The sequence below is a fragment of the Melospiza georgiana genome, chromosome 4 (genome assembly GCF_028018845.1).
Source record: "Melospiza georgiana isolate bMelGeo1 chromosome 4, bMelGeo1.pri, whole genome shotgun sequence".
NCBI classification, from domain to species: domain Eukaryota; kingdom Metazoa; phylum Chordata; class Aves; order Passeriformes; family Passerellidae; genus Melospiza; species Melospiza georgiana.
Genome location: NC_080433.1, coordinates 37,939,650 through 37,965,964, shown reverse-complemented (window position 1 = coordinate 37,965,964; position 26,315 = coordinate 37,939,650). Strand labels below are relative to the sequence as shown.

Below are 26,315 nucleotides of genomic sequence, written 5' to 3'. Positions count from 1 at the left end.
AGCTGCAAATTCACATACCGAAAAATTAAAGAGAAAAATAGGAATACATGTTCTTGTTAATACCAAGGTCTTAAGGCATAAAAAGTGAATAAGGTGGATAATTGCCCCCCACCTATGCAAAATTACAATCTTCAGAACACCTGCAGTGACTTGAATTAAATCACAGCCAGCAGGGACTTCAGGATGACGCACTGAAAAATAGTCTAATAATTAAATGTGTGCATATATATACATTTATACAATAAATTTATATATGTACCCATATATACATACAAATAAAACTTTGTTTTAACTTCAGTGCAGAGAAGAAATACTGTCTTTCGATATTCTTTTTAACATACAAGAAACTCAGTAACTTGTGCCCAGCAAAACTATAAACCCAACGATTATTAAGTGTTCTTACATTACAAAAAGCAAAAAATGAACTTTATCAAACATAGGAAAGCAAGGGCACATTGTTGGAAAGTCTTAATTGCAGCCAATGTCATCAGATGACTCACTGGTACTAGAGATCTGTCTTTAAGCCGATCTGTGAGTTAGAAGATGTAGCCAAGCCTTAGCTCCATGCTAGAGCTCCTTAGGTAAGTGCTGCTGCCTGGAACCCAACTGTGACTGCTGGGCAGCATCCCCAGCCCTGACACCGTCCCTGGGCATTCCAGACACTGCTGCTCTTTGCCTGCATTCAAGGCTGCTCCAAGAAGGCTGAAGTTCTTCTCCCTTGCATCCTTACCATGCTTACAGGTTCATGTTTATCATTTCATTCAGTTACATAATCGGCACATAGAACAATCACACTGGATTTCACAGTGCCCCAGAGAATGTGAAAGCTTGAGTTTCCTGATATCTAAAAGGTAAAAGCTACACCTCTTAAGAAAACATTAGAAGACTGTTGCAAGCCATGATGAGACACTGAGCAGCTGACCACAGGAATCACTTCGCTCTGCAAAAACATAATCGACATTCCCTCAGCCTGGGATTTTTCTCATCCTGTACGATCCTGTTTCTCCTCCTCATATGCTGTCACCCGTCACTTTCAGTAAAGAAAACCTGGAAACCTGAACATGCAGCATTTCACTTGTTTTCCTTGGTTGTGAGTCAATTTTCCTTGCCAGCTCTGCAGTCACGGCATTGCAATACTACAAGGGCAAACATCTGCTGTCAGGCATGCAGCACTACTGCTTGTGTGGATTTCTTCCCAGCAGCTGGGAGGAAACGCTCCTTCTTGTTTAGACAAAAATATCAAATGGTTAGGAAATAAGGAGTTAGGAAAAGATGTATACAAGGTTCACGCTTGAGAAACACAAGAGCTCAGCCTTAGCCACTAAGAAAATTCCATTAGACGTGAAGTTAACAATAATTTAGATCTGTTCATTTCTGGTAAGTCAGCCATTTTACTGTTGACCTACTTTGTATCAGCAATAATTTGTCACAGTGCATTCTCCAACTGCTACTGAAAGAAAGGTTGAAACCATACATTAAGAGCAGAGTGTCAAAGCAACTGATGTTAATTATACCCCGCAATTCCTATGTTGATGAAATTGTCACTGCTAACTATTAATACAGCATTTATTGTCTAAGCCCAGCTTGCTCTACCAACCCCTGAAAGCCACTGAATTAACATCCTGCTTCTCAGTGTTCACATTGGAATGTAAATCTGAAACGTGTAAAAATAACCTCTGCTATTACACCAAGAATGTGTAAATACACATTCCTTTTTTGGGAGAACTATTTATCTCCAGTCTATACATGTTTCACTCTTTAAACTAAAAACAGCTTTAATGTTCTTCAGTCAAGTGGCAGCTTTTTGCCAATATAAACTATTTTCTCTTAAAATTATGGCATTAAGTAGAAGAATCACTGTAAAAGGTAGAGTACTACTTGATTTATGGAAATTCAGAAATGAGCTTTACCTAGACATGCGAAAAAGAAAAGCAGCAATGTTCTTTGCTGTATTCATTGCTAACCTGCACAATAACAAGAGATCATATTCTCCCAGCATAAACAAGGTTAATTAGAAGGACACCTTATGCGTATTCAGTGTTCATGTTCCATGACATCTGCTTAATTTGGTGACAGAAATGTTTACAAGCATCAGCACAAACTGAGCACTCCAGAAGCACTAACTGGGTCTTTATGGTTTGCACATCAGTAAACTGTTTTGTAAGGTTCTACTGCTGCAGTACAGTTCCCCCTGCCTCTAAATAATCTCTCAAGCTTTTCCTTTACCCATTTAAATTGGAAACCGTCAAAAATATACAGGCTTAACAATATTTAGCCTTCAAAATTGCCATCTCTAAGCCGTGGCATGAGACATACAACTTGGTATGATCCAAGAAGACTTATTTTGTGATAAATATAGAAGACATTCTTATCCTATGAATAAGGAATGAAGACTTTCATATCCTATGATCCAATATGAGATACAACAAAATTATAAGCCAGTGATGGTATTTTCACATCAGAAAAGTGCCTCATGTTATTTCCAAATTCCTGTGTAGATTGATAGAACAAACCAATAATATCCTGTGGCATAGTGGCCTGTCATATACAGACCTACTTGAAAATCTTTGCATAGTCAGCAGAAAAGTGGAAAACTAAAATCAGCATTATTAGCAATCAAATGAGAATCCTCACATCTCTATTCAAACCAAAAAATGACACTAAGGTCTACAGGAAGAAGAAAATTATGGTCCAAATGGCCGCTTAAGCCAAATGTACATCTCCAGAATAAGCAGGAGCAAAACGCAACTGCAGAGAGAACAAAACAACAGAGCTTCTTACAGGATACATGTAATGCAACTCTCTGTAGGAGGAGCATCATTACCAAACATAAATAGTTTGGTACCAAACTATACCAAACAAAAGTAGCATTGAGTAGTAGGATCTGATACCACACAGTAGCACAGTGGGGGAATACACTGTAAGAAAAAAAAAATAAAATTGCTCACCTGGCATAAACTAGAAAGCAACTGTACACTTTATAAAAAGACATTCACTGAATGGTCAACAAGTCTGAGCAGACTGATCCATCACTCTGAGAAGAGCTGCAGCATCAGAGCCTCCTACAGCTGAGACTGCCCTCAGAACAACTACAGGACTATTCAGGGTTCCTCAAGGAAAGTCAGCTAATTTAACTAACGTGCACTGATCAAGCAGGTCTTGAATGTGTTCTCATCACTAACATTTGCATTAAAATAACAGCCTTGCCTGTTTTGTAATGGCACCTTAAATGAAATTCAGAAGTGACAAGCATTTAGCTTAGTGTGCTGCTTGTTCTACCTGCAACAAAACACAGGATTGGCAACAGCCTACATCTACAGACATACTCCACTTCTCTCAGGAGTCCTTATGCCCTGCTGTCACAGTATGCTAAGTACTTTCAAAATCAGACAAGGGCACATTGTGTGCACATTGGGATATATTTAAATTCTAGCTGGAATAAATCCCAGCAACTCTGAGGACATAGGTTGTACCAATTACTACTTACAGCTGCAGTTAAAAATTATGCCATGAATGAAAGCACCTTACCATAAAAGGACTGAAATGTTAACGATCTAAAGGAGCAGGCTCACTCTTGGTTCAGTGTCACATGCCAGTCTCACAGATGGAACACTTGCTGCCTCACAAAGCTATGCTTAATTTACCAAAAAGAAAGTACTGACAGCTGATGCTTTCATAATGTGCACAGCTCACGTCAAAGACCAACTATACAGCTACCCCTTCTGATGCTGCTCTTGCTGTGCAGCAGAAAAGGCTGCAGGCAGCACCACAATACACCAAGCATGGTTCAGCCAGCAGTGAGCTTCATGAAAGTTTAATACAGCTTTAAAGCCAAGCTCAATGTTTTCTTTCTACTCAGATACACTTCTGCTGTCTGCAGACAAATAACACAACAGAAATTGTGGTTTGAATATTCCTACCACTAGAATAAATTTCTTGCTTACAGATTTAACAATTTAAAGTGTCATCTTAAAAGTAAGAGAATTTTAAAGGTATCAAAACATGAGCCTAAACCTTGACTCTGTGCATGAGTTACACCTGTACTTTACTATAACACAGGCTCACTCTGAAGCTTTGGTCATACATCTTTTGTCAGATGCCTACAGAGCAAGGTCTTTAAAGTTCACTGCTTCAGGAGCACTTATGTTTCCACCACTCCATGCCAGAAAGCAAAGGGCCAGAGAAGCCCTAGCAATACTTTGAAGTGCTGAATATTGCCATACATATGCAGATCATTGTAAAACTCGTATTTGTAAATTTGAACTTTCGAAAAAACAAAGGAAAAGAAATTGTTAAAAAAAGCTGGACAGTTCAGTCTTATGTTTTGCTTATATATAACCAGCTATATTACAGATCATTATAAAGACATGAACTGGAGATACAACACATTACTACTGCCTAATTGTAAAGGCTCATTCATAGTTGAGCAGGAGATGCAACAACTCCTGGCAAGTCCGATGCTTAGTTCTCCCACAGCTTGCAAGCTTGGCTGGCAAGCAATGATGGCTGTCCTTTCGCTCAGAGCACCAACAGCAGTTCTTGTGACTCAAGTGACCAAGGTGGGTAGGCCTTTTATTAAGCACTCACAGAACAAAGTACACAGGAGATAAGGAACAGAAGTCTTGAGTTTTACTCCAGCACTCTGACAAGTGTAGAGTGGTAAAGAATTTCTCTCAAGTGTATCTGCTGTGCTGCACACAAATGACGTTAGTGTGGTGCTTAAGTGAATCACATCTCTACATCATCCATTAACTATGAATACACATATAAGTATGGGCTTCTCACTTCACCTCAGCCAATCTTTAAAGTTTGGGAAAAAAGATCAACATACCTTTTGTTGAATCCAATCTTAATGATTTCTAAAGTGAAAGTCTTGCATCTGAAGAAAGCAAAAGGCAGGAATCTGCTCTTAAGGCTAAGGGACACTTGTCCCAACTCTTATTGTGCAGGGAATCCATCAGGTAAGAACTGTGAACTCGTGAGCAAGTAGGTCACAATGGACATTTAGGTTTGCTATTATCCTTCATCAGGAAGCCAAGTAAACTTTAATCCTCTGGATTTATTCAAGTCATCTTTGGTGGATGTTATTTCTGTACCTTTTCCTCATATCCTGGAATTATTGGCCCTGGAGTTATTTCCACATTGACTGCTTTTACAAGGTTTAAAGTGACATACATCATGTTCCCCTCAACTTCCCAACCATTTATATGTGAGGTCTTCATTAATCCAGGTCTGTACCAAGTGTTCCCTAGCATCAGGGTGCCACTGATGTTCTTAGGCCTTTGTAGTACCTATTTTATTTCTACTGTGAGACAAAAATAATTTAACTGATCCTATGTAATCACGACAAGAGATTAATTAAAATGCCAAGATAGGAAACAATTTATTATAGAGAGAAGAAAAATTTCTCATCCAAAATATAGAAATCTGTACAACTTTGCCACAATCAATATACATGAACTGTACAAATTTACACCAGTTCATAATTTACCAAATAAAAGATGACTAACAAAGTTCACAAAATAGATGGTGGTTTGTGGAAAAGACTTTTACCCAATTAAGAACAAGGAAATTACAAACCAGACCTCCACTTTCTAAAAATAAGAAGTTTACTCAGTCTTAGAAAACTACAAGCTAGCAAATGTACAGATAGCTGGCTGGTGCTAACACCACAGTTCAGACAGTGTCTTTATATGGTCTTTTTAAAGCCTGTTGCCATGGCAGATTCTGATCACTTGCTACTTTTGAGGCCAATGTAAAGATCTGACCATTTCCCCAGGTCATTCTTACTATTTTTATCTTATGTACATTTATACATATTTGTAAGTGCTAGGTAAAAGTCTGAAAATTAAAATTTCCAGTACGATGGTGTTCATAAGTCTTGTTACTGAGCTGCCAAAAATGCTAACAATTAATAAATGTAATAGTGCAAATTTACTCTGCAAGACTTACTGCAGAGAATCACTTTATAAATACAGATTGGGGTTGAAAATTGGTGTAGAAATTAAGTCAGGTGTCTTGGAGAAACTGACACTTCCTAGATCTTCTTACTCCCTAGCAAGCTGCAATCATTTTGACTCACAGGCTATTAAATCACTGAAAGGTACTGTCCAAACTATGGCACTGTCACTTTAAGTATACCACTCTAACGTGTGCCAGATCTTCACAGCTGTGACATGGTTTAAATTCCATAATCCATCCCCAGAGGTGCCCACCCAAAGTAAAAACCAAATTTATCCATCCATTTTAAGGTGATCCATCCACAGACTATATCTTAACCTGATACAGTCATCATATTGTAGCTTTTGGAAGGGCTAGTTCTGCCCAAGAGAAGTTCCTCCTTACAGCTTATTCTGCTGTCTACCATTTGCATGTTGGTGTTACTTTGGCTACCTCCTGCTGGTGCAGCTTCGTACAGCACACAGATGGAGCCATCCTCTCCAATGCGATAGGACACTTCGTACGGGTCAACCCAGAGAGTGAGTTCGCTCGGAAGAAGCTGAAACAGTTCCTGACTGCTCAATCCAATCCGCTGTGCTGCCTGTCCAATGAGAGGATCCATTTTATGGTTGATCCGGATACATCGGTAACCTGATCCCTTGCATGGCTTTTCTGGGAACCAGTGGTGTTTATAATGTTCTATAAAATAAAAAACAAACGTTATCCTCCTTAATTCCTCGCTGAAAGATACACGCAGCAATTGCTGGTCTCTTGCAAATTTCGTACCTCAAGATCTTAACAAGCTTATTATTTTAGCATAAAATGACTTGAAAAATCATTATAGGTTTTATTTCTGATGATGATTTACGCAAGTGCAACGTCCCTTGGGAAGCACTCGTACAAAGTTACTGTTTTGTGCTACTGTATAGAGAACAACATCCACCGCCAGAAAGGAGTGAAAAGCCACTTCCTGGCATTCAGAAAAACAAACACAAAAATACAGAAATTATTACATACATAACAGAAAAACTCAAGAGCTTCAAAGCACCATAAACCAGATAGGAAAAAAAGACCCTTTCCAACATCCTATTGAGATCACACCCAAGCTTAGCTCGTCACATTCTAAGAACACCCAAAAATAACTAGGGAGGAAGCTGGGCAGCGTTTACCGACTGACTCAAGCTGTATTTCACCACTGCTCTTCCCAACCTATTTTCCATGGCGAGAAACCAAGGACTTCACTTACCTCAGGAGTTTTATCCCACCCAAAACCCTATCGATCTGAGGGTACTCGTAGCCACTACCGAGCCTACTGGGGCTTAGGATTACAAAACCCACTGGGCAGCGAAAGAACCCACGGTATTCGCTCCTAGCCGGGGCTGTGGGCAGCTAAGACGCTTCCAGAAGAAAGGGGAACCGAGACTCATCGTTACCGATGAATTTTACTTGACAAAGAACCCCAGTTTCGGAACGTTTTTCTTTCTGGAAGCGGGGCGGTTTGAGCCCTCGGCGCGGAGCTCAAGTGCGGGCTGCTCGAAAGCTTTGTCTACGGACGGGAGGGGGGAGCTGCCTGCGCGACGCCCGAGCCCCCTTTGTTTACACCCCGCTCCTGCCTCCCGCACCCGCCGGGGCCGGCTCGGCACGGAGGGTGCCCGCAAGGGGCGAGCCACGGCCGCGGAGCCCCGGTAGCCCCGCCGGGGGCTCCAGTCCCTCGGAGGAGCCGACCTTTCCTTTCCTTTCCTTTCCTTTCCTTTCCTTTCCTTTCCTTTCCTTTCCTTTCCTTTCCTTTCCCCCTCTCCGGGCGCCCGCGGAGCGCGGTGCCGCCCGCACCGCCGGCAGCCGTGCCCGGGCGGGCGGCCCGCGGCGGACGGGGGAGAGCGGCTCCCGCCGCGCCCTCGCCGCCCTCACCTGCCAGCAGCTCCTGCAGGCACTGGCTGAAGGTCTGCAGCTGCCGCTCGTTCATCAGCCCCTTGGTCCGCAGGAACTTGGAGATGAAGCCCACGGCCGCGGCGATCTCACGTATCATGCTGGCCCGGGTGTACAGGGCGGGATGCATGGAGGCGGCGGCGGGCGGCAGCCAGGTCTCCGGGGCGGCCGGCGCTGGGGCGGGACGGGGCGCGGGGCGAGCGGCGCGGGACGGGACGGGGGCAGCACGGCTCTAACTGGGCGCGGAGCAGGCGGCAGAACCCAGATCACATCCCGGGGGCGGCAGCCTCCGCCTCCTCTTCCTACGGCAGGGGGGCGGCGGCAGCAGCGGCGGCCGCGGCAGCGCTCCCCGCATTTCCTGCGGCGAGGGGCGAAGGGAGCTACCCGCCGTCCGCCGCTTGTTATAGCCGCTACCGACCGGAAGTGGCGTCACGGCGCCGGGGCCGCGCCGCCGCCAATCCGGCGATCGCACCATCGTGACGACAGGCAGCGGGGCGGGGCTTGCTTGGGCGGATGACGTAATCGGCTGTAAACAAATAGAGCCGGGGGCGCGCGCGGGGGTCGGCGCCAGGGTTCGCGTGCCCGCGCGAGGGCCTCCGCGTGCCGGGGCGCGCGCCTGCGCTGCGCGGGGGGGCCGTGTGCGCGGGGGGGCCGTGTGCGCGGGGGGGCCGTGTGCGCGGGGGGCGGGGCGCGCGCCAGTGCGGGGCGTCCCCGCGCGGGGCTCCGTGCGCCTCGGCGCGGGCAGGGCGCGGCGCGCGGCGGGAACCCGCGCGAGCGCGGCCGCGCGCTGTCTCCGGGGAGCGCGGAGCCACGTCAGCGGCGGGGGCGGCCCGAGCGGCGCCTCCCCGCGCAAGGGCGGCCGCAGCACGGCTGCGGCGGGGGCGCTCCCACAGCGCCCCGTGAGCGTCTGTGCGCGCAGGCGGCCGGGGAGGCGACGTGTCTGCGCGTCCTCGCCCTTTCCCGACGTGTCTGTGCGTCCTCGCCCTTTCCCGACGTGTCTGCGCATCCTCGCCCTTTCCCGACGTGTCTGCGCGTCCTCGCCTTTTCCCGGAGCGCGGGGATGCGCCGGTGGCACCAGGCAGTGCCCGGCGGCCCGGGAGCCGAGCGCGGCGCTCCCTCACGTTTGTGAGCCGTGCCCTTCGGACCGCGTCCCCACTGGGGTCTCCGGCCGGGGGCCTCCGCGCAGGGCGAAGCCTTGGCCGGGCAGCCGGCGGCCCCGGGCCCGTGTGCCGGAGCACAGCGAAGCCTCGCACAGGCCGGCAGCCGGGCCTCGGCTCTGGCTCTCTGCGGACATGACAAACCCAGCGTCTGGCCCTGCACGCTCCCCGTGCGCCCCGCGCCTTCCCCATCGCGCTGTCCCGGGTGTCCCGTCACAAAACCTTTGCGGTGAGTGATGTATCAGCCAGTGACTGCCAAGAAGAGCGTCTGTCTCAGGCCTTCCAGTGCTCTGTCTCCCTTTTTGCTAAAAAAAAAGGGGAGAGAAAAAAACGGCAGAAGATTTCTGTTTGGTTCGTTTGTTTTGGTTTTGTTAAAAAACACAAAAGTCAAGCTTCTTTGATAGGAAGTCTTATTCCTTCCCAAGGGTTTGTGCCCTGCCCCCTTGCAAAGCTTCAAGTGAGATACAGCCTGATGCCTGACATTTGCATGTACAGTTCTTACAGTCAGCGATCAAAAATTAGCCCAACAAAGGCACACACAACATACGATTCCTTTTTCAGTGAAAATAATTCAGTAATGAAATCTATAAAAAATACGTGTGTGAAATAATTTGAATAAAAGATGAAAGCAAACGGGGTTTTTTTTTGCTTATCTGGTGTGAGAAATGTAACTTTATAGTGCTTTTTATTCTTTTCTCTGCACACGGGATCTATTCTATGTTAGTCCCCAGTCTCAGGGGACTCTCATTGACTCTATACACAAGGGAAATGTGCAAAACACCTTAAAAAGATAATCGGGAGAGCTCAAACTCACAGCTTTACTGCATACTAAAAATGTTGGTGTGGGTTTTCGAGCACAGTCCCATCCATTTTCCCCCTACTAACTTCTGAGTATTTACATTAATAATCATGAGCTGACCCTCCATTCTCTGGGAAGGGAAGAGCTGCCATCCTGGCCTGTGCTCCTCAGATGCCAGCCATCCTTTCTTCTCAGTGCTTCTGTGGTACATGTGAGGTATGTCCAGAGCTGCCATTTCTGCTCTGTTCATAGGTTGGAAAGTGCTGTGTTCTTTAAACCTTGAACAGCAGATGCTTCTCTCCCCCTTCACAGCAAGGGCCACCATCCTACTGGAAACTGCCACTTACCTTGGGCAAAAGTGATGTTTGAGCATCACAATTACAATAAAATAATTACTTCAAAATACAACAAAATACTTCAAAAAACAGCAAAAAATAATACAATGTGTGCCACCTTTGCCTGGACCTGAGCTTTTTTTATTTGGGCCACTTTCTCATCTCTTCTACATAATTCCATCCAGAATCAAATGCTCAGAAGGAGTTTTAGAAACTCTCAAGTAAGTAAGTGGTCACATATAGTAGCACCCCACAACATTTTAAAAAGGTTTAAAAAGCTGTTCCCACCATAACTGCCACAGACAGCAAGCCTGTTCCAATTTGAATCATCCCCTTTGACTGATGCTTCTAAGAACATCATGTGGCAACATGTACTTCATGTCACACTGAGAGGGGGAGAAATTTAAAATGTCCTTTTTAAACTTTTTTCTATCTTAAAAAAAAAAGAAAAAAAAATTTCTGTACCATCAAGGAGTTCCTCTCAAATCTCTTGTAAAGTCAATACATTCAGGACTCTTCAGCAATCAGTTTTCATAGCTCCTATTGATTCCAAATAGTAGCAGCATGTGTCAAAGTTTTCTCTGTGGGAAGGGTAAAATGCTGTGCATACAGATCCAGTCCACTGGTAAGGAATTAACTGCCTTGGTGTTCATTGCTTGCAGCCAGCAAGCTGCTCAAGTGTAACTTTGAGGCCAAGGCTTGAGCTGCCTGCCAGGAGGATCTCATCCCTATCCATGGGTGTGAACAAGGTGACTGGAGCTGCTGATGCTGTTTTCCCAGTCCAGGCAAGTCTATTTCCATCTCGGTGCTAGGCAGGACAGCAAAGGAGCTGCTGCCATTTCTGGCCTGTGAAATTCTCCCAAAGATCCTCATCTTTACAGCCTGCAGGCCCTTAATTGATGGGAAGACTTTGGCCTGCAGCTCGTGGCATGAAGCAAAGTCAGCTTTTCTTGACTGGACTGTGATGGAGAGCATCAAGCAGGCTAGCACACCACAGCCTGTTGCTGCTTTGTAGCTTAGCTGTCTGCCAGCTGCCAGCACATTTCACTGATCTATCATGCCACTCTGAACTTTTCCAGTGCTTCCACATTTTGGGATGTACTAAGTGGTTCTTTTTTCTCTGGCCAGCTCCCAGCTGTCTACTCCTGTCTCTGCAGCTCCAGACCCAGAGGAGGCAGTTTCCCTGCTTAATAGTGCAAGATGCTCACTGATACATTAATGGCAGGGTGCTGAAGAAGATAAATGTAAACACTTAAGAACTGCTTTATTCAGCCCATCTGATACTTGAAATGAAGCAGAGGCCCTAGGGAGGAAAAATAAAGAAAAAGGGTATGTGATCATGTAATTAAAGACTGGGTCATCAGGGATATGCACAGAAGGGTTGAATTAAGGTTCTACTGGTATCCCAGCTTCTGATATTTCCTAACTTTTAAGGAATACAATGCAACCTTTACAACATTTCTTTCGTGTTGTTTTGGCAGAATCTGTTTTTTGACACTGGTTTGGAGAGAGCCTGGCCCTTTGTTGAGTTCTGTCATAATGGAAATAAGCAATAGAAATACACTTTTATCTGTGCCACACACACACATACACACCCTGCAACTATTGCAACATGCTCTTTTCACAGCTTTTCTGAAGCTGCTGAGTGTTCTTTATGGTAGGTAGAAAGATTCAAGAGTTCAAAGGAGGAGAATTAGAGTTGCTTGATTTTTAAAAAATTTGTTCTAGTCTTAGGGTCTGAATTAGTATACATTTGCTTATGAAAATAAATACACTACATATTCAGCATGGATATTTTTTCCTGTTTGAGAGAGCTACAGGCTTTTTGTGTGGTATCTTATTAAAGCCTTTCAGTGTAGAAAAGTGTTAGGTCTCTTCCTGTTTCACTGTCAAGTCTAGATAATTTTTTGCATTGTTTGGCATTGACCTAATGGAGAAATAACAGTTGAGAAATAATTGGTATTTGTTTCCAAAAAGGATTATGTATGCCTTAGATTGGCATAAGTTTTCTCTCACCTGTAAGCTGAAGGGTGCTGGTTGCAATACATAAAATACAACAACAATCCATTCTGTGTAGAGTTCAGTTTTAGTGTAGGTTGATGTTACTAAAATGCCTCAGTATTTTTGTCATTTACCAAGTATTTGAAAATATATAGGAAGAGGTTTCCTCTTTTATCTTTATGCAGCAGAAAGCTTTCCATGGGATGCTTAAAACATTTTTCAATGTTTTAGCCCGTTTCATTCTTTGAATATGCAGTGGCAGCTCTAGTGATATTAAGTTGCTGCTCCAGGAGGCAGACATAACCCAGAGTCTATAACCAGCCCTGCATGCCATGCTGCTCCTCAGGAGACCCCATGGCCTGGCTGTGAATTCCCACCTTGTTTTGTAAAGTTTTCAAGCAGACACTCCTCAAGCTACAGTGGCAATATGGGACTCCTCCCTGGAAAAACTTTGGCTCCACGGCTTGGTTGTAGACAGAGATAGCAGTAGCCAGCCCCTCTCACTGCAGGTGAGGGCCCTTACCTGCCTTCCAAGGGGGATGTTGACACTAAGGCTTTTTTCTCCTGGAGCCTTGAGAGCAGGCTGTCATTCCTGTTCTGATGCTGCTAGAAATGTGTGGACTTGAGCTCAGGCACAGACCTGGGCTCAGAATCGTGGTATGGACCCAGCCCACTGCCAAAGCAGCACTCTGCAATGAGTAGGGGGTAGGGGCTTTTCAGCTCCAAATGTAAGCCTGCCTCTCAACCCAGCATTGCAACCCTGCACCTAACTGCAGCATTGGAGCAGTGAGTGTTTCATCCTGAAAGTGTGGGGGTGAAGAAGTCAGTCACATATTCTTCCAAAGTGGACAAGTCTCGCCTCTGAGAAGATAGACTGGTAGGAGTCAGAGAAAGGGCAAAAGTCTGATTTGTGACCCCACTGGGAACTTCCCTTTCTGTTCAACGTGCTCATGCTTACACGCAAACCCACTCGCCTGCAGTCTGCATTTCTGAATTAGCCTATCAGACAATGAATTCCTCCAACCACTTCTCACAGAAGCAGAGTCCTGCTTAAGCAAGCGGGACTAGTCCCATAAGCCAGAGTCCCATTCTGTAGTCTGGCAGTTGTTTAACAAACATTTCTGCCACTGCAGGAAGACCAGGAGGGGATGGAAAGACTCAGAGGGGCAAGGGCAGGCTGTCAGCATTGGTCATAACTATGGCATGTTCATTTTAGGAAGTCCATCTCATGACATCCTAAAATGTCATGAGATGGATTTCCTGAAACTTTGCTGCGCTTACTCCATACAGAAAAAGGTTTGCTCTATGGGGCAAGGTTTCAAAGGGGCCACTTTGCTTGATTTAAGCTTGATTTCAAAGGGGCCACTCACTGAGAAGATATTCCTTGTGGCATGAGCATCAGGTCTGGCCAGGACAGATTCAACAGAAGGCTTTTCCTATTCTATTTCTTTTACTTCGGCAAACAACATGCACATGTAGCAAATAAAAAGCAAATCCAGAACATAGTATTCTGTTTTGCTTATAAAGTTGATTTTTTTTCCTATATGGGATAGTTGCAGTATGGCAGCACTTGCAACCCTTGTTTTTAATAAAGCAATCATAGTTTGCATCCAGTAAAAACAAAAATTTAAGAAAACAATAGAAACACATAATTTGAAAGCTTGTCAATTGAAAGAACTCACAACATAGCCATACATAACTATTATTACATAGTCAGGTTTTCATTTTTATGAATTTAGGAATTAAACATGGTAGAAGAATGTACATGACATAAACAGTCATTCATTGCCATCGTGAATGGAAGTTGTTAACAGTGATATTAAAGTGCAAGTAGCTTGTAAGTGAAAAGAATGATTCAACTGTTTGTTGCTGTGCTCTGCAATCAGATGATGTCATCTCAAATTCCAAAATTTTACCTTTCCTGTAGTTTTTCATAGTAAAGCTGGGATGAAAGGGATCATAAAGATTCTGCTTTTCAGGGTTTTCTTTTTTCTGGCCTGCCATATAATTTTAGGAAGACCTGAAATACTTTCAAACACCCTTGCCTGTAGTGGCTGCATTATGGGCTCTTGCACTGCCTGGTGGCTGCCAGAGCAGCCTGTGTTGGTCAGCACGGGGCTCTCAGTGATCAGGCAAAGGAAAAACCAGGATTTTTTTATGATACTTTTATAACAGTATTCCCTGACTTTTAGAATTAAAACTGTGGCTATCTGCAGATTTTGAGTGCAAATTCCATTAAAATACTTAAAGATTTTAATAAACCAATATGTTGGTCCTGCAAGTATTTTTTTCTTAGTATTTGCACTTTACATACTTTGATTTATGGCGCAGTTTAGAATCAAGACATCATGTTTAAAATCTTTTAGTAAACATCTGAGAAAAACCCCTTTCATTTATTTTCTGATTATGTCATAAAAAATTCTTAAGCAGCTTTATTAAAATTCGTGATTTGGAAATGAAATACACTTTTAAATAGATGGCGCCTTTGGAGCTGCTATTAAGTAGTAGCCACCAAACCTCGACCAAATCTTCCTGTCTCAAAAATGCATCAAAACAGAAAACATGGAGACATTGTAGTGGTAACACTGGATATTTTAGGGCAGGTCTGCACAGACTACAAAGGATATTACCTACTATGCCCTTACTAAAACAGAAAAAACCAGGTAAACAGTGATTGCAATGTTTAGCTAGACATAAGCACCTGCCTCACTATACTCCAAACATCTCTCCACCAAAGCTGAACATGTGGATTTTTTGGCTTGTGAATTATGTGTCTGCATGTGTTTCATTTTGTGCAGGGTTTGGCTTTGGAGGTCAAATTATTTCATTTTAGCTGGTTTTTTTTGTCCTTTTATTGTGGTCTGTCTATCTAAATCCATCGTATCAATGCAGTGAATACTTTGCTGCAAGAAGAGGCACTTATCTTTTTCCCCTTATTTTTTTCTAGCCAATACTTGCCACAACTTATTCTTTTTACCACTGTCATTTGTAGTCATGGCACTTCTCCTGTTACAGCTTTTTTTCTCCTTGCAATGGTATTAACTCAGGCATTTTAATCAGTCTCAGACAGAATTCTCAAGACAAAATTAATATAATTAGTTCTCTAGGACAGATTTGGCAGGGTGAAGGAACATCACATAGACAGTCTGTGTTATTACCTTCCTTTGAGAACTGAGAGATTTTCTGGATATTAGCAGGTGGGGACAAAAATTAAAATCACAGCTACATGGTTCTTTCTTGATTGTGTAGCTTTATATACAGTGCTGCTCAACTGCATTTAGGGGTGAACACTTCAGTCTTGCTGGTGTGAACGTGTAGTCACTCATCCCTTTAACGGGATTGTGGTGCATGTCGCATGCCCAAAATTAAGCTACTCGGGCGCTCCTCATGAGACTGGAATTCTTTCCCCAGATGTGATGAAGAATCCTCACTAACTTACTTTCCTGTATTCAGTCATGTGAGTAATGTCCCTGACAACAATGAGATTATCCTTATAATTGCAAATGAACAGGGTTGTGGTTTTAGGGCCCGTAGCACAAGAGACAGAATATCAGAGCTCCCACTGGTTTTGCTTCTTTCTTAGACATGTGCCATAAACTGGGAAACTTACTTGGTCCTACACTGCCTATAAATTACCTATTCCTAACAAGAAAAAACACAAAAACAAAAAGAGCCACGCCCCCTAAAAAACCAACCAACCAACCAAAAAAAAAAAAAAAAAGAAAAAGTTCTTGTTTTTTAATGGTACTATTTTACAGGAAACAAAGCTATCTGATCATTTATATCAGATATAATAAAGTATCTTTTATGAGCATGCTTGATAACACTAGGAAAGCAGAGAGAGGGGCCTGAATATAAGCAGAGGCAGTAATCTATAGGTATTTCACCAAAAAAAGAAAGGGTTTTTTTCCTCTTTGTTAAAGGAAATCAGAAAAGATTAACTAAAATAGAAACTGAAATCTTGACAGCAGAAACATACACCTCTATAAAATTAGCCCATCAGTTCTGACTTAGATTAACCAGATGTCTTAAACAGGCATGTGATGAAAAACAAGAAAATCACAGATTTTTAATTTAAAAAAAAGGAAAAAAATAGAGATCCATACATCTGTGAATCAAAAAAAATTCCAGCCTTTTGATCTATGTCTTTTCATTTTCTGCTTTCTACAGCACCTTCAGTGACCATTTCCCCCCCCCATGTTTGTCTCTGATGCATTTTCAGAGACAGAGGAACAAAAGCTGCTGGATACCCCTCTTACAATAGCAAGGAGATGTGCCTGGCTGTGTGGGAGGAGCCGCTCAATTCTTCCGTGTATGGCTGGGTACACATGCTTCCAGCAGCATTAAGTGTTCCTGGGAGCACGGAACAGAGTGTTCCAGCAGGATCTAACATACAGGCAAAGATAGAAAGCCATTTTCTTCACAACTATGCCCTGCATTAATACATGATCCCAAGCTTGCAAGGGATGAACCTACTGTTTCAGAACTTTTTCTTTCTTTTCTTTTTCACATCTTAATTCCCTTCTAAATTATTTAAGAGGACTCTCTGGGTTGTTGTTTTCGGGGTTTTTTTGAAACATGATTTTTTAAAAATTTACTGCTTTATGAAAGCTTGCTTATAAAAAATTGCATAAGAGACATAGCAGTTGCATAACACATCCCTTGAGGAAGTTCATAAAATGTCTTTACAGCCAGATTTTCCTCCCTTTGGGTTTTTGTGCCCCACAACTCAGCTAGCAGCCAGTGGAGAGAGAACAAGTAGAAATTCATTTGAGATAACAGGGGAGAAGGGAGACCTAAAGTCATGTACATCTACACTATGGAACAAGAACACAGGGCTGAGCTGCAGCAGAAGCAGGGGGAGTCCCAGCAGCTGTCCCAGTCCTCTCTGGTGCCAAGTCACTGCAGCCAGCTCAGGCCCCAAAATGGTGCTACTTCATACCAAGAAACCAACATGTGCAAAGCCAAGGTGGGGAATTTGTGCCGCACATTCCTTTCCTCCGTGTAGACATGTCTTTATTGTTTCCACTCAGTTTTGTTACCCTGGAGCTGTAGGATGTTTCTTGCAGAGTCATCTCCTCCCACCAACTCAGAGCTTCAGTCTCATCTACCAGGCAGCATGGTTTCAGTAGAGCCGTGCCAGGGCTGATGATGCCACCACCCAAACACTTCTGTTTCGCATAAGATTCAAAAAACCAAACCAAACCAAAACAGCAAAATTTCCCAATTGTCCCACTTGTGCTGAAATTTTCGGATCTGTTCAAAGCTACCTCCAAATGTGGGTGCAGGCCCCTGGATTTTTTATGACAGTATAAAGAGAATTATTAGGGTTGTCCTGGAGTGATCGTAAGAAAACTCCTTCAATTGATACAGTCCTAGAGAAAATTACCTGTCCATGAGTTATGCAATTTTCTACTTTGCATCAAAAGTAGATTCAATAGTTTCTATAAGGAAAGCTTAGTAATAGCAGATATTTCCTGACGACTGCTCATATTTTTTTGTTCTTAAGGTAGTAGAATGTACAGTAAGAAACAGAGATTGAAACCTGAGTTTTTCATGTGCCTGTTTTCAATTGCTGGACTAATGCAGTGATTTCTAAACAAAACAGCCTTAGAAGGATGAACTGAGCCATACTTCACTGCTTTGTTGATCTAAGCTCAACATTTCACCCAATGGGCAAAAGTACAACAAGGATGAATTTCAGTTGCTCAGGATTTGAAGGGAACAGTAGTTACAACCCTCAGCCTAACACAACACCAATGAGGGGTCAATGCATTGAGAAGTTTCGATGATATGAAGAATCCCACTTTCTTTGGGTACAGGTGGAAATTTCATCTTTTTTCCAAGATGGGTTACATTATATAACTGTTGCAGTGTGTTGTAATAGCCTGTTTCAGCTATCCCAGTTCTTTTCCCGGGTGTGCCAATACCCTCTCCCTTCCCCTCCCTTGCCTCCTGCTGACTGCTGTCCGTCAGTCTCGGTATGCCAGCAAAGCCATCGTATGATTGGCAGAGTTCAAAAGATGCCTCTCAGCCCTGGGGACATTGGGCCATCCAGGTGCCATTTGTCCCCTCAGACTCCCCCCCCTTACCTGGTCGGTGGGGTCCCTACCCCTTCCCTCCCCTCTCCCCGGGGTTAAAGGACACGGCAGCCACGCGGTTTGTGGTTCTGTGGGAGCTGTTGCTGCATTCAGAGGCCTGTGGGTCAGGAATAAAGCTCTGGATCGAAACCCTCCAGCAGAACCCGACTCCTTTCCTTCACCTCACCTTAAAGCTCCTCTGCCAGAGGTAAACCTGAGCTCCTGCATGCCTGGACTTGTCCCAAGTGCCAGCTGCAGCATCCAGCCAGCCAAAGGTGTCTCTGAGGTGAAACCACCACAGCTGCTGCCTCTGGTCAAGCAGCAAGGCCAGACGAGCCCAGGCACGTTCCATTCGGCTATATTGGTATTTCATTCCAATAGATAACTGTGAATCTCATTTCATTATTGATTTAATAATCTCGAGTATTTTTGACCCTGTGTTTATAAATACCCAAAACTTGCTTTAGATTCCTCACTCCAGCCATAAAGCAGTTATAATGACCACAGAAATGCCAATTTCATCAGTGGAGGGTTTAGAACAAAGGCAACAGCAGTTTTACTACTCCTGATGAAGGTTAACACCCTTCTTTGTGAAGACAGATAAATAAAAGATTACCTGTAGTAAATAAAGTTATGAATGGTCACATAAAAATGAAGTAATGTTGCTCATTAACTCCAAAGATTGGAGACCAAACAGTTGTTTAATGGAGGGTGGAGGAGAATTTTATGTGCACTCATTTCTGAAGCAAATGAAGCAAATGTAGTGGCATATTTTTGTTTTATAACTGCTGTGAGTTCTCTCCAAGTATTTTTATAGTATGGTTACTGGCTTCTTCATTGATTATGTATCAGTCACGCTAAGTCCCTGAAAAGAAGCTGACCAGCCTATTTATCCACACCTTCCTCTTCTGGAAGCATAAGGTCACCATGTTGGTGTGCACAAATATCAGCTGTTCACTGGTACATACACATCCCAAATCCAACATGTGTTCTGGCGTCAGAGGAGCTTTGCCATGAAATTCTGTAGAAAGACTTTTCACTGTGTTCAATGATGTAGGAATCTTGCCTTTAAAATTTACTGAGTCTATTTTCCTTTCTTTCTCTTTGTTGTTTTTAACCTGTTGACTGACTTTCATGCTTGTTTTTGGTTTGTTTGGCTTTTTCCCCCTCGGTTTTAACTAACAAAACATTCAAATCCTGGGAGACAGATGAGTTCCCTCTTGCCAATAGCAGAGTATGAGATCAGGACATGTGGAGAGACAGAGTCCAGAGGATGCTTGTTTGGAACTGTATCTTCTCAGTGTTCCTTTAACCAGTAGCTCTAAGGCCTGTGAATTGAGAACACTTATTACCCTTTGCACATGATGAATGGGTTTAAAGGCTATCAGATATATTGGAATACTGAAGGGTCACTTCAAAGGTACTTAGACACATACATTATTGAAAATGAAATTATTTTTGTTTCTAGGATGGCTGAATGACCTATTTTTACCTTGGAGATCAAGTAACACAAACAGCAATGAATATCATCCCTGTGCTGACTGGAATTATTTGAACCTCTCTACTAATACTAAAAGAAGTAAGATCCACTTTTAAAAATTGATCACAGAATAGTTAAAGTTTTTGATGGTCTATTTTGTCACAAAATCTAATAAATTTTAATTTTTAAAAACCTGCAGATTACCATATGGATTACAGCACTTATAAAACACACTACAACAAACACTTTTTTCAACAGTTCATTTGCAATTTAGATGCAAACAGAGTATTATGTGCTAAAGAAGTTTGGAAATGTTTTCAGTTATCAGAATGTGAAGTTTTTCTGTTAAATTGGAACAATTCTATTAACACAAATAATCCCACTCCTTAAGAGCACTAAATACATTCCTACTTTTCATTTTATACACACAAGCACTACTTTCAAGAGAATCAAGTATATTCCCTGATATGAAAAAAATTATTAACCTGCCAAGACCAAAAGCGAGGACAATGTATAACTGCAGATAATGAGCCATTTCAAATTTATTTACATATGTCATTTGTACATCCCAGAGCTCATAAAACATGGGTAATTGTTTTCACATGCACTAATCGAAGCCCTTTCCAAAAAGAAAAGAAAATAGAAGTCAGCCTCCTTTCAGATTCATGCATGCTCTCCCCTGAACCTTCTGCTTGGCCCCAGTTCTGTCTCCCCTCCAGACATGAGGGGACATTGGGCTGATAACCACATCCCCTGACCCCCTCTGGGAGAGCTGCAGAGGGTTTAGATAATGCAAACATCATCCAAGACATGTACAGAGAAAAAAACGGGCCAGGAGAGTGTTTTTGTTCCTGTATGATGCCTGTTTTACTGCTGGGTAACTAACGCTCCTTTAGCCTGTTGTGCATCTCCTCACCCTGAATGACAACCCGTGGCTCTGTCCACAGGGTTACTGTGTCTGTGTGCTGTGACCCCAGAGAATAAAATCTGCAGAGCATAATTTCTGCTGCTGAGGGCCCAAAACCCACAAGATACAGTTTCTGGTGCCTGGTGCTGTGGGCTGTGTGTGACCCTTGGGCTCTCTGTGCAGCAGTGGATGGAGCACACTTGGACAGTGCATGGGGCTGCCCTGTGTGTGTGTGACCCCTGTATTGTGTCCCTTGGGCTGCCTGTGCAGCAGTGGATGAGCACACTGTGTGCGTGGTGCTCCCTTGGATGGGTGCATGGGGCTGCCCTGTGCCTGTGTGACCCCTTTATTGTGATCCCTTTATTGTGACCCTTGGGCTGCCTGTGCAGCAGTGGATGAGCACACTGTGTGCGTGGTGCTCCCTTGGATAGGTTCATGGGGCTGCCCTGTGCCTGTGTGAGCACAAAGGCATCCCTGCAGTGCTCCAGTGAGGCCAAGCATGGGGAGCACTCTGCAGAGCCCTGTGGCTGACCCCACACAGGGATGTCAGCCCCCTCAGAATGTTTTTGCTGCTTCTTGTGGCAGCTACACCTGCCAGGGCACTGCTGCTACAGAGGATCTGGGCCCCCAGCAGCAATCAGGTCCCCCTTGCAGCTGATAATGTGGCTGTCTAAATATATCCATGATTAGGGCTACCCTGCACAGATTAAAGTCACAGCTCTGTATCTCCCAGCTGAGGCACAACAGTTGGCCTGATGACAGCACAAACATGAACTTTATGACCTGTTTTTCTCAAACTGTTTTTTAGAGCATGCTTTAAATATACTGGGTCACTGTCTGTAAGAGTGGATCGCAACAAATGTAATCCCTTCTCCAAGGATGGCTTCTTATAATTCTGTAAATTGAATTGGTGTGGAGCAGGCAACATGATTAGGAGGTCATCTCTTTAATGTTTCAGATGTCTTTAAGTGTACCACCTTGTATTTTTAACAGAAAAAACAAAATAAAAAAACAAAACCAAAACAAAAAATACAATAAAACCCACCAAAAAAAAAAAAAAAACCCTACATTTTTGCATAAAGTATCATCAAAAGCTTTAAGCAAAAGCTCACATTCAAGCATTTCATTTTTATCACCACTACAGTAATGATGCATAAGATACCCTGTCTATAATTCCTCTCCTCTTATACAAGGCCCTCTTTTATCTGTCTTACATGTTTCAGGGGACAGAAATTGATCTGTGATCCTGAACAAGCCATTCTAATTGCTTGTCTGTTCAGAGCTGAATTTAAGGCACTGCTGCCTTGATAAACAGGAATCCCTTTGCTCTCCCTCAGAAATCCCCAATATAATTATGGAAGATTCAATTCTTCATTCATTTTTCCCTAGGCAATGACCTGCTTTGCTAGTATGTCAAAATCAACTGCAATTTTTTCATCCAGAGGATAGCAAAGTTGCCTTATCTTTTCCAAATAAATGCAACTGGGAATTGGGAAACAAGAAAAAAAAAGACCTTATTCCTTTAATTGTTCGCTATTTTAGCATGAAGTTGCACACAGGGGAGCCTTGAAACTTCTTCCATGTTCATACCCTTTAATTCAATTAAGGCCCTAAGCTAAAGCAAAGAGCTAGCAAGAATCAGATACTATTGCTACTGATAATATAACTGCCAAAAATTAATGGCATATAAACAATTTAAGGAGCCCTTTTGTTATGAGATTCCCCTTCTGAAGCAGGTTAGTTTGCCTAGGAGATGACAAAATTATTTATGAATTCCTGACTGACTTTCTTCAGTCCTTGATTTAAAATAGGCCACTGGATTTAGGCACTTGAGGTGCAGAGGAGTACTTGTATTTTCTAGATGGCCTTCTGTAGTCTGAAGAGATCAATGGCATACATTTTACTTGTATTGCCTGCATTTGGAGCCTAGGGGGAAAACAAAAGCAGAAATAATGGATTGATTTAGATGGAATTTGGGATTATAGTCTGAGGATTTCAGACATGTTTGGAGGATGTGTGAGAGGTCATGTAAACATCCAGCGATATGCAGGGTTTCTTGTATGGTTGAAGTATTGGCGGCCAAATGTGGAACTTCAGATAAAATGGGATTTTGGCTTAAAATCATTAGTGTGTTCAAAAGGAAGAATTATCATCCTCATCCCAAGACTTAAGGAGTAAATAAAAAATAGACAATAGGAAACTAAAACAATATTTTATTGACAAATAAAAGACATGCATGTTACTTTTATACTGATACACATTCATGTACTATTGAATAAAGAACTCTGCAATACCTGTTCTAACCCAGAGGAGGAAAAACTCACTTAAGATGAAAAAATACTGAGAAAAATGTCTAACAAATCCTATCCCCTGAAACCCATGAAAATACCTAAATCTGCTGAAAATATGTGAAGAGGTAGATTTCATGATCAAGAAAGATGTTGAAATATTTGACACAGTGTATTGAAAGACCCCTATTTTTCTCAGGCTTGTTGTTTAGTTAAATAATAACCATAAAAAAAAAAAAAAGGAAACCTTGATAATATTGTCTGGACACATTTTAGATTATTGGACTAAAAAAGGTGCAAATTCTCACCTTTATCAGGGGAAGTCAGGTAGCAGCTGTCACTCATGTATCTACCTACAGATCCTCTCTCTCAACAGGGATTTTAAAAAGCAGATAGCTTTATCTTCTCCCACTTTTTACTCTCCAACATTGATTAGGATCAAATACAGAACACTCCCAGGGAAGATCTCTGAGTGGACTTGAAAGCAATGATACATTGGCAAGCTGGTTTGTTCATCATCTTCTCCCAGAAACCGCTGAGTCACAGAATATCTCAAAGTGTGAAGTGGGAAGAACCTTCTCATGCAAATGTCCAACCTCCTTCTTAGGACAGCAGTGAGGGTCCTATAGCTCATACAAGTTTCTTCTGCAGGAGCATTGTATGAAAAGTTATTCACTTCTAGTGAAAACTCTGGCTCCTGGATTTTACTGCACCTCCTTAGTGTGTCTATGTTGCCTGACCTCATTAATCTTGTTTTTCATGATCACTGTACTGTGCAGTTATTCCATTAACATATTGTAGTGCTGCCTGAGGCTTCTTTAATGTATGTTCTATTTTATATTTCCCTAATTTATTTAGGCATTTGTAGTGCATTGACCACTGTAGGGTTTCCCTTTCCATGGGCAAATGAGGAAAGCATATGGCATGGAACAGCGAGTTATTGACTGTATTCATGGGAAGCCCGGTAAAAGGGCATGGATGCTTCAGCACAGAAATTCAACACATCACCTCAATTAAAAAAAAAAAAAAAGAATCAACGATTTTCCAAATGGGGAGCCCTTTATATGCATTTAGGCCTATGCATATCCTGTGCTGAAGGAAGGGAAGAGAGAAGGTGCTTACAGCCTATAATAGGTATTTAAACTCCCAACAAATTTGGGATCCAACTCAAGGAGTAGATGTTGCAGAGCTCAGAAGCAGATCATGTTATGTAATGCATGGAGCCATGCACAATTCAATCACTATACATTCTGGTTTCTATTATTTTTACGGGGAACAATAGAACTGGACAGATTCAGCAAACAAGATAAAGGTGCTAACAGACTTTTTCCATGAGATCATCTCTTCTGTATTCTTCTGTATTTTACGTATATGCATACATTTCCTTCCTTGGAAGTAAAGGTCCTAATTCTTTTATCCTTTTTTGCGGAATAAATATACGTGGTCTCTTTCTTTAGGAACACAAAAAAGCTCAAGATGTCAACTGACAACTTAAAAAACAAGACAGCTCTTTCTAAACTACACTTAGGTTTAATACATGTTGGAGAAAGTTGAGAATCACATGTAAATGATTTTGATTTGCAAGGGTACATAATCATAATCTATTATTAAAAATATTTTTGATATTTAATTGTTTCATATCCAGTCCTTAACAGCATCTTAGTTCTATTATTAACTGTACTTAGTTGAACAAAAGGGGAGAGAAAATCTGATGTGTTACTGTTTCAATCTCTCATCATCAGTGTTTAAATTATATTCCATATTTAATAGATAATCATCAAACAGTACCTGTAGTACATTCTGAGTTGTTTTTCCTTTTTGAAGAAAAATATTATGGACTTTTGATGACAATTTTTGAAAAAGGCTGGTGTCTCTGGGTGCCAAATTCAAGACCCTTTCTTTAACAGCTCTTCCCATTGTTACTGTGAGTAGAGTTTATGCACTAAAGAATCAGCAGGACAGTAACACTAAGATCCCTCGCTCTGAGCCTAGGAAAAGTAAAGATCAGGCAGTGCCTTTTGCTTAAGCATTAAAACACCCACTCATCTCCAAAGTAAGCCAGGACAGCACTGCTCAAAACAATGAAAATCCAGGCCAGGCTTGCTCTAAGCTGGACCTGTCACCTCTTTGTTGCTGTCATTACATGTTCAGTTGCTGCAGGCACAGAGAGGACACGATTTCAAACAAGGGAGCAGCTACCCCCTCACAGCCCTGCCTTGACCATTTGTCCCTCATTAATGACATGAGACAGGGCAATTGTGAAAACAGGGCTTCATACTGCTAGAAGGGTAAGAATACCCTGAAAGGCTCAAAAGCTTGTTCAAATTGTTTTATGGTAACAAAGTAGCCTTTGGAACCATTTGCATTACAAAGAGTGAAGGTTTATTGTAAAACCAGTTATTGTTTCTGAGCCATGGGGGATTTCTGAACAGGGAGAGAAGGGCTGGAGCCAGATGGAGGAGGGAGTTGCTTACTAGCATGTTGCCTTCATGGCATCTTAGGCAACACAAAGATCAGATATTTGCTGGGGAGAGGAGAGGAGAGGAGAGGAGAGCCCTCAGTCTTCAAGACTTATTTAGTTACAAGTGCTGCTCAGCCTGGTGCTGAGCACAGGCTGCAAGGGAAAGGGAACGCTATGGAAATATGAGAGGGGGGTGTAGAAGTATTTACTTTCCTCCCCAGATGCATTTTCATCTACAGTATCACACATAACTTCATCCTCCCACGTGATTCTGACTTCAGTTCTAGGTGGAACTTCTGGAGATGAGGAAATACTGAGAAAGTGTTGAAAGACAGAAAGTAGTGTTTACACCACGGTTGTCCTGAGGGAACTGAGTTCATCTTCTCATGGCTGTAAAACCTGGGTGCACAACACTGTGCTGTGAGGCACCTACGTCACAGGATCATATGGACATAGTTTTGCTGGAGAACTCATCCTTTCCACTGATTCAGGTTGAGAGAGAGCACATCTTCTTGGGAAGAAACTCCAGAAAGAATATAAAAACTAGTCTTGTGTAATGCACAGAGAAAGGACATTTAAAAACTGCTGTAGCTCCCCTAACATGAATGACCTGGTCTCCAGAGCAAATCAGCCATTCCATCATGCCTTCTGTACTTCCAGTCTGAGAAAGATTCTGAATCATCAGAGAATCCAAATGCAGTCACTTGTCCCACTGATAGGAACAGATCAGCCTTAAGTCCCTGACTATAAGTGTACAAGTGCATTCTTGTAACAGAGGAATGTTATTTATTCAGAAACTGATGTCCAGAAATTACATGAGCAGACTGATCATGTGAAAAACTGCTGTTTGCAAGTAGGAATAATTGCCATACACTTCTGCTGAGAGGACACATCATGAATAAAATTACTTCTTATTCCAGCAAAATTATGTCTTATTCCTG

General features: G+C 42.7%; 1 protein-coding gene across 1 annotated transcript; it reads right to left on the bottom strand.

Annotated features, from left to right (window-relative positions):
• Positions 1-5,358: 5,358 nt before the first annotated feature.
• On the bottom strand, positions 5,359-8,254 carry BTG1 (BTG anti-proliferation factor 1). Its single transcript, XM_058023117.1, has 2 exons — positions 7,849-8,254; positions 5,359-6,639 (listed from the first exon to the last, which is right to left on the bottom strand). The coding sequence occupies exons 1-2, from the start codon at positions 7,994-7,996 to the stop codon at positions 6,275-6,277; spliced, it is 513 nt and encodes a 170-aa protein (XP_057879100.1). The 5' UTR covers positions 7,997-8,254; the 3' UTR covers positions 5,359-6,274.
• Positions 8,255-26,315: the final 18,061 nt, after the last annotated feature.

Excerpts from the sequence above, each read along its gene's own strand:
- BTG1 (XM_058023117.1), bottom strand. The coding sequence starts at position 7,996 with ATGCATCCCGCCCTGTACACCCGGGCCAGCATGATACGTGAGATCGCC. Across the intron at positions 6,640-7,848 it reads CCTGCAGGAGCTGCTGGCAG|AACATTATAAACACCACTGG; the intron begins GTGAGGGCGGCG and ends TTTATTTTATAG.